Source organism: Juglans microcarpa x Juglans regia, chromosome 4S, assembly GCF_004785595.1.
Source record: "Juglans microcarpa x Juglans regia isolate MS1-56 chromosome 4S, Jm3101_v1.0, whole genome shotgun sequence".
NCBI lineage: Eukaryota > Viridiplantae > Streptophyta > Magnoliopsida > Fagales > Juglandaceae > Juglans > Juglans microcarpa x Juglans regia.
The window spans coordinates 4,478,282-4,496,718 of record NC_054601.1 but is presented as its reverse complement, the minus strand read 5'-3'; the positions used below and the strand labels follow the sequence as shown (position 1 = coordinate 4,496,718).

Below are 18,437 nucleotides of genomic sequence, written 5' to 3'. Positions count from 1 at the left end.
CAACAAACACAAGACTAGTTTCCATCCAAGTTGAATCTCCCAATGTATCTCCACCTCACCTCTCAAACTGCTTATTAGCCCCTTGGCCTGCCTGTTTTCCCTTCCAAGATTAAAGCCACTTTCATCCCCCTCTAGCATTTCTCTAAGTGGAAAGGTCCTGGAGAGCCGGCTTTAAAGGCTTAAAGCATCAAATTCGAGAACAAACGACACGGACTAATAACTCAAAAAAATTAACCTGGTAATAACACCTCAAGCACTTCACTAACACAAGCAGTGAAACAACACAATTATGGACATAAAACACCAATTAATTAGTACATAGTCCAAATGCTGGTCGACTCGTTACAACCTAAGACAACTCCTGAGACCAGAATGAAATGCCAAATAATATAATCACACATCCCACTAAGACTGAAAACAAAAACCCAAACACCAAGTGAGAGAACTGCGGAAGTTAGATCTAACGAGAATTAAACCAAGGCAATGCTGCTCTCGCCACCAGGGGGCTTGCGTACACCACCTAGATAGTCTCGAGACTCTACCTTCCCGTCAGCAAAGATGTCACTGCCACTCATCTCTCGCAATTTTGCTGTACTCGGTGGTTTCTCAGCAGATGACAGGGGAACATCACCCTTGAATATGTCATTTCCAGAAAGCTGAGAAAATTTCTGGTTATATATTTTCTTGGCTGTCTTCATCACAGGTTCCTCAGTGGACATGATATTTCTCTGACCTCCAGCAGACTATGAATAAACCCAAAGTAGGAACAGTTAGATGTTTGGATAATATACACAGTAAATAAAAGAACAAAATATATTAATAGAGAAGAAAGGAGAAGCTTGAAGGCAAGAAAACACAAGGGAAGAAAACATTTTATATAACAAGATCCTATGAACTCATTATATGTAGTCTAACCATCAGAGAAATACAAAACTATATGTACAATATGGAAGAACCTAGTTTTTGAGTAACTTCCTAATGGATCAAATTCAAAACATGTTCCGTGGCCAACCCTTGGGGAGAACGATTTGCAAACTCTCCCACCCCAGATTGCACAGTTCCTACAACACAATGTAAAAATACACATCGGCATACATATATACACACATGCATACATATATATGCACAAGTTTTGGGATCTCTCTCTTTATATGTATTGAGAGAGAGAGAGAGAGAGACTTGAGCATCCATGTAATTCACTCACACTAGAAACTTTGACAGATGTACCTACATTATGCGAAGCACGTTCCCCAATTTCTATGCTTCCTTTCAAGTCTAATATGCGAGCAGTTACTGGCTGAGGTAAAATTTCGGGAGGGGGTGCAAAGATGTCATGTCCAGAAAGTTCCTTGCACTTTGCATTAGAAAACTGCTTCTTCAACTTTGCCTCTGACTCACTATCCAGGGTCCCGCTTAGCTCACGTTGCTTTGCTACCTCAGGCACAGTAGTAGGCTTTTTGGGAGAAACGCTCTCTTCCTCACCAAATGAGATATGGCTCATTCCAGCAATTGCTTGCTGGCAAATCCAACCCATTATATCCAAGTCAATGTTAAGGTGCAGAGATCCATTCATAGAATATTCTGTCAAGAAGAAATTGATAAATACCTGGTACATGCGTATTCCTGTTCTGCTAGTCAATATAAGGTTGGTGCCAGATTCTTCTTTATCATTTTCTCCATTAAATATGCCACTACCAGTCATCTCCTTCATTTTATACCCTGAACAAGGTTTCCTGAAAATCACAAAGTAATTTTGTCTTGGAAACCTTGGACAAAAAGCGTACACAATGATATGGCCCTACAACATCTTTGGACAAGAAGGTCCAAAATAATCAAATTGGAAAACAGAGGTTTCCTTTTAACACGTAATTTGATTGAAGACATGATTATAGATCCATTCTTTTGTTTGAATCAAATATTGTCGTATCGGCAAATATTGTCGTATCGGCAAAGAAACATAGTACTGCATAACACGGCATAATGAAGAGATACTAAAATTAAATGGTATGAGTATTCTAACTCATAGAATATAATGGCTAAGAGCACTAGTAGTGGACTCAACAAAGTGATATTTTGGCCAAAGTTTAACTAGATTGCATAAAAATTCCTTGTAGTGGACTCAACAAAGCTACAATACTTTTAACTTTGATAATTTTCACTAGCCAAATTTGTTGGGTCCAAGTTGGCCAAATATTATTTTGGCATAAAAATTTTCCTCTCCCGCGTGCTATTCGTTTCGCGCAAGTTCACAACTCAAGAAAATTCCTCGTCTCAAAAGCACGAAGCGCCCAACTCCCAAACTCAACCACAGAAGGCGGCCGGTCTCCATCAGTCATCATTTCAATGACATGGCATCATCTCGCTGGAGTGCTTCAAGTTCTAGTTCTGCAATATTATTATTAGTTTATGCCAATTTTTTCTTTTAAAATCGAATATCAACGTTAGAAAATTAATGTGTATTTTTTTAATAACGAATAAATATTCAAATTACAATTAAAATAAATGAAAATGTCAAAATCAATATTTTAATAAAATAATAATGATTTGGAGAGTCTGTTATTTGTTGAAAAGTGGCTAGCTAAATTTATAAAAGTGAATTCTCAAGTCAAATTTTGGCCAAACTTTGTTGAGTCTACTACTAATGCTCTAAAGCTATGGAATAACTGATGCACATAATTGAATGAGCCAATTCCATTTTACATGGTTTTTCAACAATGTTTGTAAAAGAAAAGGATGCTGGTTCATTTTAAAAATTACCAGAAACTGATCTCATAGCAGAGATGATAACTACCATGTACTCTGATGGTCCCAATACAATTAAATGCTTTCAAATGATAACCAAAATAGAACGAGTATTTTTTTCACAATTAATGTCCTAAAAAGTCATTTATGTTCTGATCATGGCCACAATTAAGCAAAATCACGTGGTAAGAAAAAGTGGCATACATTAACTGCTAAAGCTGTCTAGACCCCAGAGAAAGATTCAAATCCTCCAAACTTCTTACCCAAAAATATTGAGCCCAAAGTAAGAGAAAAAACAAATAAAGTGGACCCTACAACATCTATTGAGCATTAAATGTTGCCTAAGAAACTTAATCCGGCAGCTATTAATCTTGTGGAGCTTACTTTTCATGCGTCTCTCTCCCACCCACTTTAGATCCAACAATTTGAGCAAAAAATTTTAAGGATCTCGATCCACTTGAAGTCACATTTCTAATTAAGAACTCTGATACAAAAACACCCAAAAAAAAAAACAAAAGAAGAAAAAAGCTATAAGATATGCATGTTTAGTAAAGCATTGAAAAACTTGTAGATAATTTACTCATAAATCTAGGCATGGAATTTGCTTGGTAATATTTTCTTCAGAAACCATTTTCTTCATGGATTTTCACTGGATAGTTACCAATACAGAAGCTATGCACCTGTCTCCAACTAACAAGGATATTCAGCTGTAGCGACACTTTTAAAAACCATGTGCTTCCAAATTCGATCAAACCTAATTACGATTAAGATCAATGAACACGCGCCCGTGGGGATTGGGGGGGGGGGGGGGGTGATTCCTCCTTATTTAGCCGTTTGAAGTTAACCTAAACATTAGACCAAGAGAGATTTTGGGTGAAAGAAGCAACTAAATGGAAAAATGGAGCATCAAAAACTATCAATTCCCAGCCTGTTCATAGAAGGGACTCGGAATAAAGTCTTCAAGACTAAGATGTGGAAGCCAATACTAGATAGAAACATTCTAGGTCGAAAGATTTGGCGTTTTAATATACATTCAGAGATTTTTATCTCAAATGATACGCAACATAATTCAGAGAGAGATTTAGACTTAAATCCGCTCATTTCACCGTGCGTGTATAGAGATCAACCACAGATCATTGAATAGATCAACCACCGGGAATAAACTAAAATTAGGAAAAGCAGAACTTCATTTTTTATAAAAACCACAATTTACGGAAAACACACAGTCAACCTCGAGTAAAAACTCCGAAACTGAGAGTTGTAGATAATATAGAAGCAGGCACGCGAACACAGCGAGAACCGATAATAAAGTAGACGAAAAGCAAAGCATGAACCAAAATCTGAAATAATCATTTCTTTATAAGAAATACAGTCTTCTAACTGCACTCGATTATGACCGAAAAAAGAAATAGAAACCAAAAAGAACTGAGCATGATAAATAAATGCGATAACATGATTACGAGAAGCAATAAACAGAACCAGATCTCACCGTTTGTTTAAGGTCTCGACCTCCTCATCCGTCACCTGACCTCCGAATACCACCTTACTGATCCCATCCGAGGGCTGAGATTAATTTCCCACAAAACCGAATGAATTCAGTCTCTAAATGAGTAAAATAGAGTCTTCCGTGGTGTGAGTGAGGAGAGAAATAAGAAATTGGAGACTGTTACCTGGTGGGAACGAACGGGGGTGAGAGAAGCCGCAGACGCAAAGGCCGATGAATTGACGGTGGGGGTTTCAGGCCAAGTGAGCAGATCTGCGGTGGATGTGTGTGGCTTCATCACCGGAGTGCTCCTCTGAGTCCTCTCCATTCTTGGCTTCTAATTCCTCGTCCTTTTCCTGCTTTCACCAACAACAGCAACCAGTTGCCCGAATTGGAAATTAATGCAAGCCCAACAGTAACAGTGAGAAGGAGGGAGGGGGAGGGGGAGTTGTCTTTCTCCTCGTCGTCCCCCCTCTTTCTCTAAAAAAAAGGGACACTGTGCTTCTCTCTCACTCTCCAGTCAGAGAGATGGGGTCGCTGCAAAGTGACGACGATGCCCTCTTGATTCGGAACAATTTTTTTTTTTTTCTACTTTTATTTTGCTTTACTTCTACACCTTTTTGCTTGCTTCTGCGTTCTGCCTACTGTTGTATTAAAGTCTCCTCTTATTAAGATTATTTATACAAATATTAATTTAAATATAATATATTAATATCCATAAAATATTATGTTTATGTATTATAATATAAGATGTAACTCTTATTTTTATTATGCAACGGATTGGATTGGAATTTATAAGATCAGCAGTTCCTACTCTAAGATTCTTCTGTTCAAAACAATTGATAAATTTCTGGAAAAAACAATAAAAAAATATATAAAAGAAAAAATCGAAAACAGATGGGGAGGGCATTGTACATAACTGTCGTTTGCCTCTCTAAATTTGAATATCGTACCGCCACATGCCGATTATTGAAGAGCATCTACCGGTTATTTTAAATTTCTCCCATAATTACCAAGATGTCCCTTTCATTGTATTCAGACGCCAAATGCCTGTTCTCATTCGGATCGGCCAATACTCAGACTGCACGAGCCTTTGCAGAATGTTTAGACACCTATTATTTTTGGTCAGGTCAAAATATCAACCAGAAAAAATTCTCTTCACTTCAATGCTAATATCAATCCTGACTCCAATACGGTCAAAAGTTTTTTAAATTTTATAATTTCACACTCTAAATATTTGGAACTGCCCCTCTCAAATAGTGTTGATAAGAAAAAATTCCTCTCAGATTTCATAGAAAAAATTCAAATCAAACTCCAGGATTGAAAAACAAAATTATATCCCAAGCTTCAAAAATTGTTCTGATTAGATCTGTTGCAAGCTCTTTATCCTCATATGTCATGTCCACCATGCTTATTTTCAAGGAAATGATAAAAAACAATTGATTTTTTGCTAAGAAGGTTCTAGTGGGGGTATGAAAACAATAAAAAAAAAAAAAAAGCTTACTCCAAAATCATGGAAATCCATATGCTTGCCAAAATCTATGGGCGGCCTTGGTTTGAAACAGACTTGCACTTTCAATTCTGCCCTCATTTCTAAACTAGCTTGATTTTTCATCAATGATTATACCAACCTATGGAAAGATGCCCTTTGTAAGAAATATTGATCAAAAGATGCCCTTTCTAAGAAATATCTAAGATCAAATTCTTTTCTAGAAGTATCTCCCAAGTCCACGGCCTCCAATTTTTGGAAAAGCATCTTAAAACAAAAAGACTTTCTAAGGTCTAGCATTTGTTTTCAAATAAACAATGGAGTCTCCACAAGAGTATGGATTGATCTTTGGATTCCAACTCTACCATCTCGTATGCCTTTGCCACATCCTAATAATACAATTATAAACCACTTCATGACTATTTCTGAGCTCACCTTAGAAGAACCGAGGCTTTGGAATATTTTTCTCTTGGATACCCTCTTCTCAGAAAATACTTCTAGAGAAATTCAGAAAATTCCCCTAGCCAATCAAAACTTTAAGCTCATACCAAAAAAGACCAAATGGCTTCACCATGCATCTAGAAATTTTTTTGTTAAATCAGCCTATGCAGCCTTGGTTTATGAGAATGGTACATCTTCTACTAGTAAACTGCCCATTAATTGGAAAAACCTTTGGAAGATGAAGTTGCATGATAGATTAAAAATGCTTCTTTGGAAAATAAGCCATGATTTACTTCCCACAAAGATCATTATCAGCAAAGTCATCCTCCTTGATGAAGACTAGATCAGATGCCCCTTATGCAAAACAAAACCTAAAGATCTCCATCATCTTTTTCTCAATTACATTTTTTCTAGAGTGATGTGGAGACATTCCAAGTGGCCGATTGATACCTCTTACTTTGCAAGCCAACCGATCTCTAATTGGATTAACAATATTATTAATCCATCATCCAACCTAAAAATCCCAGAAGAAGAGCACGAAGATTTCCAGATCTTTGCTTCCATTGCAATGGACAACCTATGGTTCACTAGAAATAAGATTGAACATGATCATGTAATACACTCAATATCTCTGTATATAGAATCAGTGTTAAAAATCTCCTAACAGCACATAAGAGCATGGGCAGGGCAAGAAATCCTAATTGAAGAAAATGAAGAAAGATAACCCGATGGATATCAACTCATAATCTTTGATGTTGCTACCAGAAAAGAGGTTCTATCCTTGAATCTCTTTGTTGGGAGTCAATGGAGAATTATTATTTGCAAAAACTGACATCATTAGCAAAGTAAGTTCAAATGTAGGAGAATCATCTGCAACCTTAATAGCCATCAAAGAAGTAGAAAGGCTGAAGCTAGAAAAAAATAATTCTAGAAGGTTACTCAAAGGTTTCCATCTAAGCAATCTCAAGTTCCTCTCCAATTTAAGAATAGATCATGAGCCCAATCATCAACGATATCATACACCATCTAAACTCATTCAAGGAATAGAAGGTGCGAAAATTCATCAATCAAAAAATTGATGAGCGTATAACTTAGAGCAATGGGTAGTGGCAATTCAAGCCTTTGGTAATATTCCTCTAATCCAAATTTCTCTATCACTGCTGCATTTCCACAGTGAGAAGAATCCTCCCAACAATGTTGTATTTTACAAATTTTCTAGCTTCCATAACTTATTGTATGTGTTTTGGGTTATATATTAAATATCATACAACTTGCTTAAAAAAAAAAAAAAAAAAGACGCCAAATGCATGTGGCTGTCGACAGAAAGGAAGGAAAGTCTGGACGAGTCGTCGCCTCTGCGTACTCTAGCAAGTCAACTTATTTTCAAGTTAAGTTCTATTTCACAATTTTATTTTAAAAAAATTCTACTACGTATATTTATGTTTGCATATTCTTTATGCACTTCGCTGATGTGATTGGTCAAAACAGTTATTTTATATTAAAAAAAAGTTATGCAACTAATGACATTAATAATATGTGCAAGGAGTACGTAAAATTAATTGCACGTAAAATTTTTGTTTTGAAAATTATGAATAATCGAGCAAGATTTAAATTTTTATATATATATATATATATATATATATATATTACAAAAAGAGTTATGAAATAGTCATTATTCTTTGAAGATAAACTTTCCGGAGGTAAAATTACCTTAAGGGCTGAGGTCGTTTGAAATATTAAATCATTTCCAACTTTTAAAAGCTATATAGAGATGTTAATACGGAATAATGTGTATTTTTAGAAGTAAAAATGTTATATTGTCTTTCCTAACCGTTGGTTAAAAAATATGTTTTTTTAATATTTAAAAAAAAAAATGATCTAGGTCATTTTGAAAGCAGCGTAGCAGCCAACACCCTTTTAGATGCTCATAGCATGAAACAAATGATCGCCAAATACGAGATTATGTGGGTTTGTGACCATAAAACTTTGGCATATATGCATGCAAACCGTGAGTTAAGTAAGTAGTACAAAGAGATAAAAATAGGCAATGATATATATATACCAGAAAACACTATATATAGACACAAAATAATTTTACAAAAAAATTCCACATACTGATGTGCTAGTGTGCCACGTCTCTCCCCTATTTTTTTTTTCTCTATTTCTTTCTCCCCCTACCCCCGCCCCACCACCCGTGCCCTCTCCATGTGCCTTCTATCTGTGCTGGCCATGGAGGTCGGAGACCACCTCAAAGTGGGTAAAAGATGCCGATGGTCTAAGCAGCACCGTTGGCTTGGAGCTCAACGCATCTTGTCGTGCATGTTGGTGCACATTTCGCACACTGTGTGTGGCCACCTTTAGGTGGTTGGGATGGTCAGGATCTTAGCCGACGGCTTGCATGGTAGATGGTCGCTGTCCTTTAGACGTCTATAGTGGTCAGGAACCACTTCTTGAGAGAGAAAGAGAGATGAAAGGGGAGAAGAGGGAGAGGAGAAAGAAAGAAAAAAAAAAAAAGGAGAGGTAGCCGCCTCACATATACCTCTGCTCTATCCTTTTCTTTTTGGCGAAGCAAATCATCTTTGGGCTCTGCAACAACCCCATGTGAAATCTGTCATGAATTTTAATCACGTAATATGCTTGCTTATTCATACGTGGGGTACGTCAAAAGAGCAAAGAGTTTCGCGTGTTCTGAACGCCCGCCCATCCATCGATCATCATACTTTGATGCGTATAGGTCTTGTTGACGTTTTTCTTGTCGGGGAAAAATATATGACGCAGTAATAGAAAGGACATTAAAGTATATAAATCTACTTATCAACATTCTTTTTTATAATTTTAAGAACTGAAAATACAGCAGATGAATTTCACAGTAATTAATTTAATGATATATTTCACCCTTTTTTTTTCATCCTCAAAAGAATAGGGAGGGTGGTCAGTATAACTTCTCCCTTTAGACGTGACTCTAAAAGCCTCCACTCGTTGTGACATATTCGATTTGGGTCGTAGCTACTAGCCTTAGAATAGTTCGTCACCTCAACCCCACCAAAATTTTCAAAATTTTAGTTCAAAGATTTTCAAAATTTTAGTTCACAAATTTTACTTATGCAAATTATTTCAAACTTCTAATGTCGAGGAAGGGAGGAAAGAACGATCTCCTATCCTTCTTTTCCAATTTCTTTGCCAATTGGACTACCACCTTGTGGTTATAGATTTCACCATAATTACAAAAAATATGTTTCATGTTGTGGGGTCTATAAATTAGATCCTTCCCAATAGTAAAAGGTTTTAAAAGGCAAGTTATTGATCAAACAAACATACTTGCTACTATATACTATAATTATATAGTGTGTAAAAAGAGTAATTTTATATATAATCATAAAGTATGTAAACGCCGTGTAATTATTTTGAAAAAGAGTGGGGTCACTATTAAAAAATTAATTTTTTAATATAGATTTCATATTTTATTTATTTTTTTCAAAGTAATTACGCGATAGTTACACAATTCAAGATTGTAAATATCTTTTCTCTTATAAAAAAGAGTTGACTTTGAGCAAACAATGAATAATCAAAATTATTCTTTTAAGTTTTATTCAAACACAAAAATAATTTCAACTTATTGTTTAGTTATATTTTATCTTCATTAACAATTCAATTATTTTTCTAGTCAGACGAACTTATTCATGAGATATTTAATTTTGACGAAATAGATTATCCATATCTTATAACTTTATCTAGAAGTTTTAATAAAAAAAAATAGGTCTTTTGTGTAAGTATCACATAATTATATGGTCTACATAGTCACAGGAAAATTATTATATTTGAAAGGATGTAAGCAACATTATTCAAATTAAGATATTTATATTATAATATTAAAAAATAATAAATACAAGATTATTTAAATTAATAAAAGTTGAGCGAGCACGTGTTTTATACAAAGAAATTTGATCAAATCGATCTCAAGCGTCTTATTAAGGAGTCTTATTTATTCATTACTGTATTTTAAATAAATAACCAATTAGCTTTTAATTTAATACGATAGTTTTTTAAGAGAAATATTTTAATCATAAAAAAAATTAATAAAAATAAATTTATAGAGAGACATAATTTGACATGAGGTGTTAAATTATCAAATTATTTTTATTATAAAATATTATATGAAATTTAGGGAGTTAATAAATAGATAAAATCATATCACATTTAGCGAGTTAAAATAACACCTCTATTATTTTAGAATAAATATAGATGGAAGTCACTGTTGAGAGCAATCATTTTGTACACATGATGTGACATCATATAGACCATACATCTTTCAAGTCTAAAAAAAAAAGTAGAAATTTAGAAGTAGCCATATAATAAGTACAAAGTGCGTATTGCTATAGTGACTTCTCTCTAATATTACTCATTATTTTAATCAGTTTTTTGGGTGAACTCATGTCAATCAGCTAAGGAGAGTCGTTATTACAGGACGAGGAACGGAAGATGCCCAAGAAATAGATAATAAAAGTGGGCCCACCATGTTTGGATGTAGAAAGTTATTAATACGTGCCATTCTGTAATCGTCAGTCTTTTACTAGATTTATATGATTTCTCTGTATAATCTTACCAATTAAATATCATCAGCGTCGCTATATCTAACTACGACTGCCATCATGCACATTAGTTGGTAAGTCATCTAAATACAGTTCCCAATTAAAGTATCTTAGCTGTCAGCCCCATGTCCTCGTCGATCGTTTCCATAGACAACATGCTGTTGATAAATGTTAATAGGAAAATGCTTCGGTGATTGAAGGTGGTGACCGATGCACCCCCTTGTCAACGTAGCAGCACCGAAATGTTAATCGGGTGTGTCAAACATTTTTAAAAAATAACAAAATATCAAAATATTAATTATTTACTTCTTTAATTATTAAATAAAAAAATATTAAAAAATAAAATAAAATACATGAATGATCAAATTAAAAAAATAAATTGAGGGAACATAATATCATTTTCTACGTTAACCTCGTAGAAGTTGTTATGTTAAGTAGTTAATAAGGGAAAAGATATCATTTTAAATTTTTATCACAAATTGGATTTTAAATAAAAAAAAATAACTAAATACATGAAAGTTGATTCTATTCAGACTATTCTATAGTATTCATTATTGTTGGTGTATATATATATGTAAATTTTATTTGTAACCCAGTATATAAAGCACCCCTCTTATACCGTTTACATGACTATATATTTGGCAGTATTAAATATAAATAATATATTGTTTCACTTTATGTCCCTAAAGTCTAATCTAAAATGCCTTGATTCAATTAAGGGCGTTGTTACTCAGCCGCTTCTATGTTGCCGCTTGAGCCACGGAGCTAATTATTAAAAAAAACAAAAAACAAAACGCAAATCGAAACTAAGGAAAAATAAAATTGCAATTGAATTCCTAGGCAAACAGATTTTCGCTCAAATTTCTTTTAATTCTCTCTCATCTTTTAGCATTTTTCTTGATCTATTTATTGAGTTTCATTGCAGCAAAGAAAATGGAGGAGAAGAAAAACCCCTCGGAAGTTTGGAACTCACTTCATTTTGTTTCCCAGCAGTCGCAATTCAACATACCACAAGTCCAAATTCTTAGCATTATTCAAGCTTTTTTCAACTAGAATTTCAGTCGGTTATGCAGAGAGATGCATTTTGAAGCCCTTTTTGTTAATGTGGGTTTTTGTTTATATTGTGAAATAAAATGAATTAAATTTTTTGACCTGCATCGTCCAACTTTTGGTAAAAAATGGGTTGTGCGAACTGCAAAATTGAGAAAAATGAAGCTCTCCATCTCTATAGAGAAGGTATGATTTTCATCAAACAGGCTCTTCCATTGAAAGGAGCTCCTCATGCTTCCCCCCTTGGGTTTTTTTTTTTTAATGTCAAGTGGCTGCTAGCATAGAGAGGGGACAAGGTAGCTTTTCCCTTCAATTAAATGATCATTGTCAATGAGGATAAGCGTCATCTATAATTATCAAGCGAAGAAGCCACGTCGACATTGTTAAACACTAGAAGGCGAGGAACTGTTTTCACTTGATTCTAATGGTTTAATAACTAAACATCAATCAATCTAATTAACCAACTAGCTAATCATTCATTTTGAAGAATGAATAAGAGAAGGGGACCGACTCGAATGGTCGTATATATTCATGATGGGCCAAGGGGAGAGAGAATTAGAAATCTGTGCATGTCGGCAGGAGGATGAAGATCAGATGAAACATATATGGTACCAGCAACCTAAATGGTCCAAATTAATTAGCCAATCATAGTGCTACTTTGTTGGACACTTCTGTTGACTGTTAATGCGCTATTTGACCTAACTTATTAAACTGAAACAGAGAAAAAGAATTTCGGAAAATGGACTAAAAAAGGTTCGCCCACCGTGGGGCTCGAACCCACGACCACAAGGTTAAGAGCCTTGCGCTCTACCGGCTGAGCTAGACGGGCTTTTATTAGAAGGTCCGTAACTTTTTTTAATTGACTTTTATTCTCTATCAATGTTTGTTTTAGCTACCTTGAAATGGACGTCCTTGGAAATTACTTGAGGTGTTATATATTTGCCTGCGGGAAGTGACTCGATGGGCGTTGGGCTGGTCGGCCCTTACAAGGGGTGACTCATCAAGGGGTTGAAGGCAACTGCAGATTAATTTAACTTTGAAAGACGGATTGTGAATATTGTACCAAACAGATTGCGGCGATCCATCGAATTTAGAGGAAGCGTCTCAAGACAATGGATTTAGCCCCCCATTTAGATATGAGATGAGATGAGATAAAATGAGACGAGATAGTTTTAGATAAATGTTAAAAATTGAATAAAATATTATTAGAATATTATTTTTTAATATTATTATTATTTTAAGATTTGAAAAGTTGATTTGAGATTTGAAAACTTGAATTGTTTATTATATTTTATGTGAAATTTTAATAAAATTATAATAATGAGATGAGTTGATTTCCGATCATTCTAGTCCAGAGCCTAATTTTGTGCGGTGAATCTCATGGGCCAGGCCCAGTTAACTTTAACTTAAACCATCTAATTTTGTTGGCCATGTAGGCCCGCAAGAAGAAACGGGTCAAAGCTCAAAATCAAATCATTCGAAGGCTGCACTTAATATTATTCGTTCTAAAAGCTGCACGTCCACGCTTCTCCGATACCAAATCATACCATATACTGATATACAAAACTCAACGGGTATTAACTTCACGTTTGGATATTTACAATATATCAAAATATATGTGAATAGTAGTGAAATTATTTGAGTTAAGATGTTTTATTAGATTTTGAACAATGAGAGAGAAAATGTTGAATAAACATATTAAAAAAATTAAAAAATTGTTTGAATATAGTTTTCTAATATAATTTTTATTTGGAAATTTGAAAAGGTAGTAGTATTATTCTTTGTATTTTATTTGAGAGTTTGAGAAATTTATAATGATTAGATGGAAAAATTGAAGATTTGAAATTGAAAGTGTTTTATATTTAAGTGATACATGTTTGGGAAGGAAAAAACTAAAAATATCTAAGAATACTTGGGAATAGTTTTGTTGCCAAATTGACCCTAAAATGATAACAACTTCCTCAACAATCATGAAGAGAATATACATGTACATTGTGCTTAAAACTTTTGCTATAAATTTGTCGATGTGTTAATACACTATTTATAGTGAGACCTAGCTAATATAATTGTTAAAAAACTAAAATACCAATCATTTTTTAGCATAGCTAATTTTCACATTAGCGATATATTGAGTATGTAAAAAATAAGGTTTATAAATAGATATTTTTTGGTGCTAGTCTAAATATGGAAGGAGATCTTTAACCTTTTGATAGATGAATTAATCATTTTAGGAAGGGATGTTCACACCCCCCACTGCACTAGGCTTAACTCATCCCTAGGAGGCCTAGCAGCCAAAACATAATCAACCCACTAATCAGGATAAGAAGGAGGCCCATGGCCAATGCGGGAAGAGATTCAACTTGGAAAAATGGGACGGTATTTGCTCTAACACGACCTTGCACACGCTTGCAGCAGTAAAGCCACGCCGCATTAAAGGGTCATATACAAAATGAGAATTAGGATCCCGATGAGAGCCACTATCCCTGAGTCCCTAACAGAATACATAGATGTTGGTCACACTCAAGTACTTGCCACACGGGACATGACCCAAGGGAGTCACGCCACATTAAAGATGACGACATAGTACTAGGTATGAAGGACGGGAGCCCCTAACACAAGATACCGGGGGACCATCTCATGAACAGGAGGTATAAAAGTCAAGTCTCAAGTTAGAATTCATTTTCACATATTTTTACATACAAAAATTTTCTCTAAGGATCAAATGGCTAACTTAGGCATCGAAAGTGTATGAAGTGAGCCTTCACATCTCTTGTATTACAAAAATATCGAATCTAGTGACCGGTGTGTGAAACACATCGTCAACAATGTTTGGACAAATTGATCAGTACTTGTGAATATCAGAAACCAAAATTGGAGCATCGTGGAGCTAAGCTGTCCTTAATTCCCTCAACCAACCAAATGTTTGATCCGTGGGGCGGGGACATGCCTGCCTTATTGTTTGGGTTCCGGTACCTTTTTGGAGTGTTGTGAATGCAACGCAATCTTTAATTAATTCTTCTTAAGAGATAGATATATATGATCATTTACTCTTATTTCATTTTTATTTTTATCATGGTCAATACCTAGAAAATAGTTGTCACGGCCGTTAATTTAGCACTAGCTAATGGACAAGTACTATTAATTGCTGCCGATGGTGATTCATAATTCCGATGCAACACACACACACACACACATATATATATATATATATATGCAATTCTTTTCTTTAAGAATACTATTATTTTAAAGTTTTGATTCACCTTTTACGCTTCTTATATGCATGCATAATTTAAAAGATAAATTTTAAATTTTAAATATTATCGATCAAATTTTATCATTTAAGTGAAATTATTATTACGTAATTCCGGCAAATGAAACTCTTTTAATAGTTTGTGAAAATTTGAAAAATGATACAAATGGTCCAAGGGAGAATGGTCGATATACGTACATAATCTAGTATGGGTGCGTGGCCGGAGTAGGGGGCCTGGATCCCCCGTCGGATCTACATGTGTGGCTTTAGCATTTCTATATATATTATTGCATTCGTACGATGATCTGAGCGAAGACGAAAAAACAATGCACCGGCCAATTAGCAGGCATCGTCGGCCAGCTAGCTACCACCCAAGATGCCCTATCTTTCCTGCATGTACGTACGTAGAAGTCCTTGCATCTTACCATCCACGTGGAACGTCCCTGATCCTTATTTGTCGTCTTGTCGCTCGCAAGTTGTAAGCGTGAGGTGGTGTATATATAGTTGGGCGTTGTTTTAATTTCTTAATATTTTCTCACTTTTTTAATTAATATTCCATGAAAATAAGTACAATTTTTAAGTCTTCTGTTTAAATTAATTTCATGATTTAATTCGAAGAAGTATCAATACAATGAGCACGCAAACACTCATCAATATTTAATAGTACCTGCAGTTAGCCAGCTAGCTAGCTAGCGTCAAGACAATCAATGCAGCATGTAGATATTATGGTTTTCACTTCAGATTACGTCTTTCGATCTCTCGTTGAATTTAATTAAGACCTGTTTTAATCAAATCCTAATTAATTTAAAGGTCTAATATTGCAGGTATTCACTGAGACGTTCCATCTTTTCACTTCTAGGAATACCTTCTAAAAATGATTTCATTATTTGATTTTTTTTTTCCAAAAATAAATTCAAATGTTTACGTCTTCTTGGTTTAAATTTTCAACACACAGTTTTAGGATGTACAATTTCTATACACTTTTTTTAAAAAAAAATAGATAAATCTAATATCTATATAATAACATTATTTTTTTGATGATAAATCTCACTTTTTTTTAAAGTGAGTATGCATACGAGATTTGTACAACTTAAAACTGTATCTAGCATTAGTAGTAATGAGAAAGTAAGTGATTTATTGATTATCCCCGGCCATGCTTCAACTATTTAATATTGACTGGTTTAAACCCATTAATTGACTTGAACGTTTGAATTAATTAAACTATAAAGTATAATTAAGATTTATTTAATTCTGTAGAACTTTTGTTCAAACTCTAGGACTACTTATAAGAGTTAAACACACAATTAATAAATCTCACAATCATGTTTATTGTTGTTCGATCGTGTGACTCTTTTACTCTAGACCCTAGAATTCAAGCAGTAACTCTAAGCTAGAGATATTCTTGATCCATGTGTGTATATCTTTAATTAGACTATGGGGAAGGCCTTTTCAAAGTGTTAATGTTAGTCTCATGAAATTTCTGGGTAGCAGAGAAGGCAAAAAACAGAAGTGAGAGCATTAATATATTTCTGTAGAAATTAATGTTACAGAGAGGGTATATAAACAAATTTCAAACTAAAAATATATACATGAAGTAAATTATTAAGTTAATATATATATATATATTATATAAATAGCATTTCGATCAATCTAAATGGCTGTAGCATATTAATTTATAATCTCCTGACTTCACTCATCGAAAAGGAAAACTGAAGTGGGGAACAGGTGGGGTTAATGAAAATCACTGAATACCCGCTGAGGCAGACAAAGATAATGCCCTCCATGTCTCTATATAACCATATTTTTCTGATTTGAAAGCATTGAGAATTGTTTTGCACAAAAAATGATAAAAAGAAAAGGTAACGGATTGAGAGGTTGACCATATATAAAAATTACATCGATATTTGCATCGATCGATATATAAATATATGTGTGTACTGTTTGTATGTGGGCCGGGAGTTCTAATGGAAATCTTAGGTTAAATTGAACACATGAATAAACTATGCTGAAAGAAACAAACAGACTCTCCCTCCCTCTCTAAGAAAGTCAATTCTATTTAAATACCTAGCTAAAACATTTCGAGAATGGAGGCAATATCAGATCAGACGTTTTACTCTAATTCCGGCCTCGACATAGGCACAGGCGCCCATGCAAGATAAGTACTAGTGCATGCTGGCTAGGATATATAGTTAGAGAGGTTTAAGTACTGTATATATTTATATAAAGAATTGTTACAACCATAAAGAAATTTATAAATTGACGTGGCTAGCTTCATATGATACGTTAAATCAAAATACGTCGAATTATAAATTTACTTTTATACAATCTTTTGTAGCTAAAGCATATCTCATTTATATATGTACTGATATACATATAAAGTTCTTTTACTTTCAGAAAAATCCGGTGAACAGATGAGTAGTAGTACTACTGTAGACTAGTGTATGCATGTAGTGATGGGACCAGAAATTCATATTTATTAATTAGGGGTTAACTGATCATAATATAATAATTAAATATTTGACGTTATTTTCTCTTTAATGGAAAAAAAATTAGTGTATATAAGTGGCGATATTATATGGAAGAGAAAGGAATTAACAAATATATGAATAAGATCAAAGAATTATTAGTAGTTAAAATAGTTTCAAAACAAAAGAATATCTAAATATATATATTTTGGTAAAAGTATTTTAAGAACGTACGTATATACGTACGTGGACGTGGCCTATTTTTCCCAGTCCGGGAATCTTAAGAAAATAAATAACCAACAAATTACCGGTGAAAATTTAATAAAAGTTTTCCAAGGAAAAACTTTAATTTGATAAAGTACTCTTCTCCAATATTTGAGTACGTAGTACCTAACTTGCAATTGGCTTTATATATAGGATAGAGACTTGTCCAACAGCCCAACCCCCTAAAATTATTTCGGTTACTCCATTTATATATGTAAGTTAGGTATGGCCACTAATCTAAATGTTAATTAATAAGGCCGTCCAAACCCTATATATATATATATATGTATGTATGTACGTGCGTACGTCTTTTACTTGTACGTGGAATTTCAGACGTCGACGTTCATATACATGATGACCAAGAAACCGTACCGATCGAGTTTATATATATTTATAATACGAGATCAGATCGAACGGTCAAGGGAATTATTATTACATGTGTTTTTATATATTTAATTTGTAGAAGATCAGAGATCATCGAGCTGGAAAGATCAATTTATAAAAGGCTAGAAAATTAAGAAGTTAGCAGATGATCTTGATCTCGATCCATGATCGATCTTTCGATGCCCAGCTTATGGTCTAACATTACAGCAGCTGTCTAAAGCTGGGACAGGGTAATTTTTAGTTGGTTCTGATCATCATCATCAGTCTTCGATCCAAGACC

General features: G+C 34.2%; 1 protein-coding gene and 1 non-coding gene across 2 annotated transcripts; both read right to left on the bottom strand.

The window, feature by feature from the left end:
* Window positions 1–274: 274 nt before the first annotated feature.
* Window positions 275–4,876, bottom strand: LOC121263060. Its single transcript, XM_041165842.1, has 5 exons — window positions 4,413–4,876; window positions 4,232–4,305; window positions 1,607–1,733; window positions 1,232–1,516; window positions 275–743 (listed from the first exon to the last, which is right to left on the bottom strand). Exons 1-5 carry the CDS (start codon window positions 4,551–4,553, stop codon window positions 471–473), a joined length of 900 nt encoding a protein of 299 aa, XP_041021776.1. The 5' UTR covers window positions 4,554–4,876; the 3' UTR covers window positions 275–470.
* A 7,674-nt stretch (window positions 4,877–12,550) lies between these two features.
* Window positions 12,551–12,623, bottom strand: TRNAK-CUU. The gene has a single exon. It is a non-coding gene; the product is annotated as a tRNA-Lys (tRNA).
* Between the last annotated feature and the right edge of the window lie 5,814 nt (window positions 12,624–18,437).

Excerpts from the sequence above, each read along its gene's own strand:
- LOC121263060 (XM_041165842.1), bottom strand. The coding sequence starts at position 4,553 with ATGGAGAGGACTCAGAGGAGCACTCCGGTGATGAAGCCACACACATCC. Across the intron at positions 1,734-4,231 it reads GTCGAGACCTTAAACAAACG|GAAACCTTGTTCAGGGTATA; the intron begins GTGAGATCTGGT and ends TGTGATTTTCAG. Across the intron at positions 744-1,231 it reads GGGAACGTGCTTCGCATAAT|TCTGCTGGAGGTCAGAGAAA; the intron begins GTAGGTACATCT and ends GTTTATTCATAG.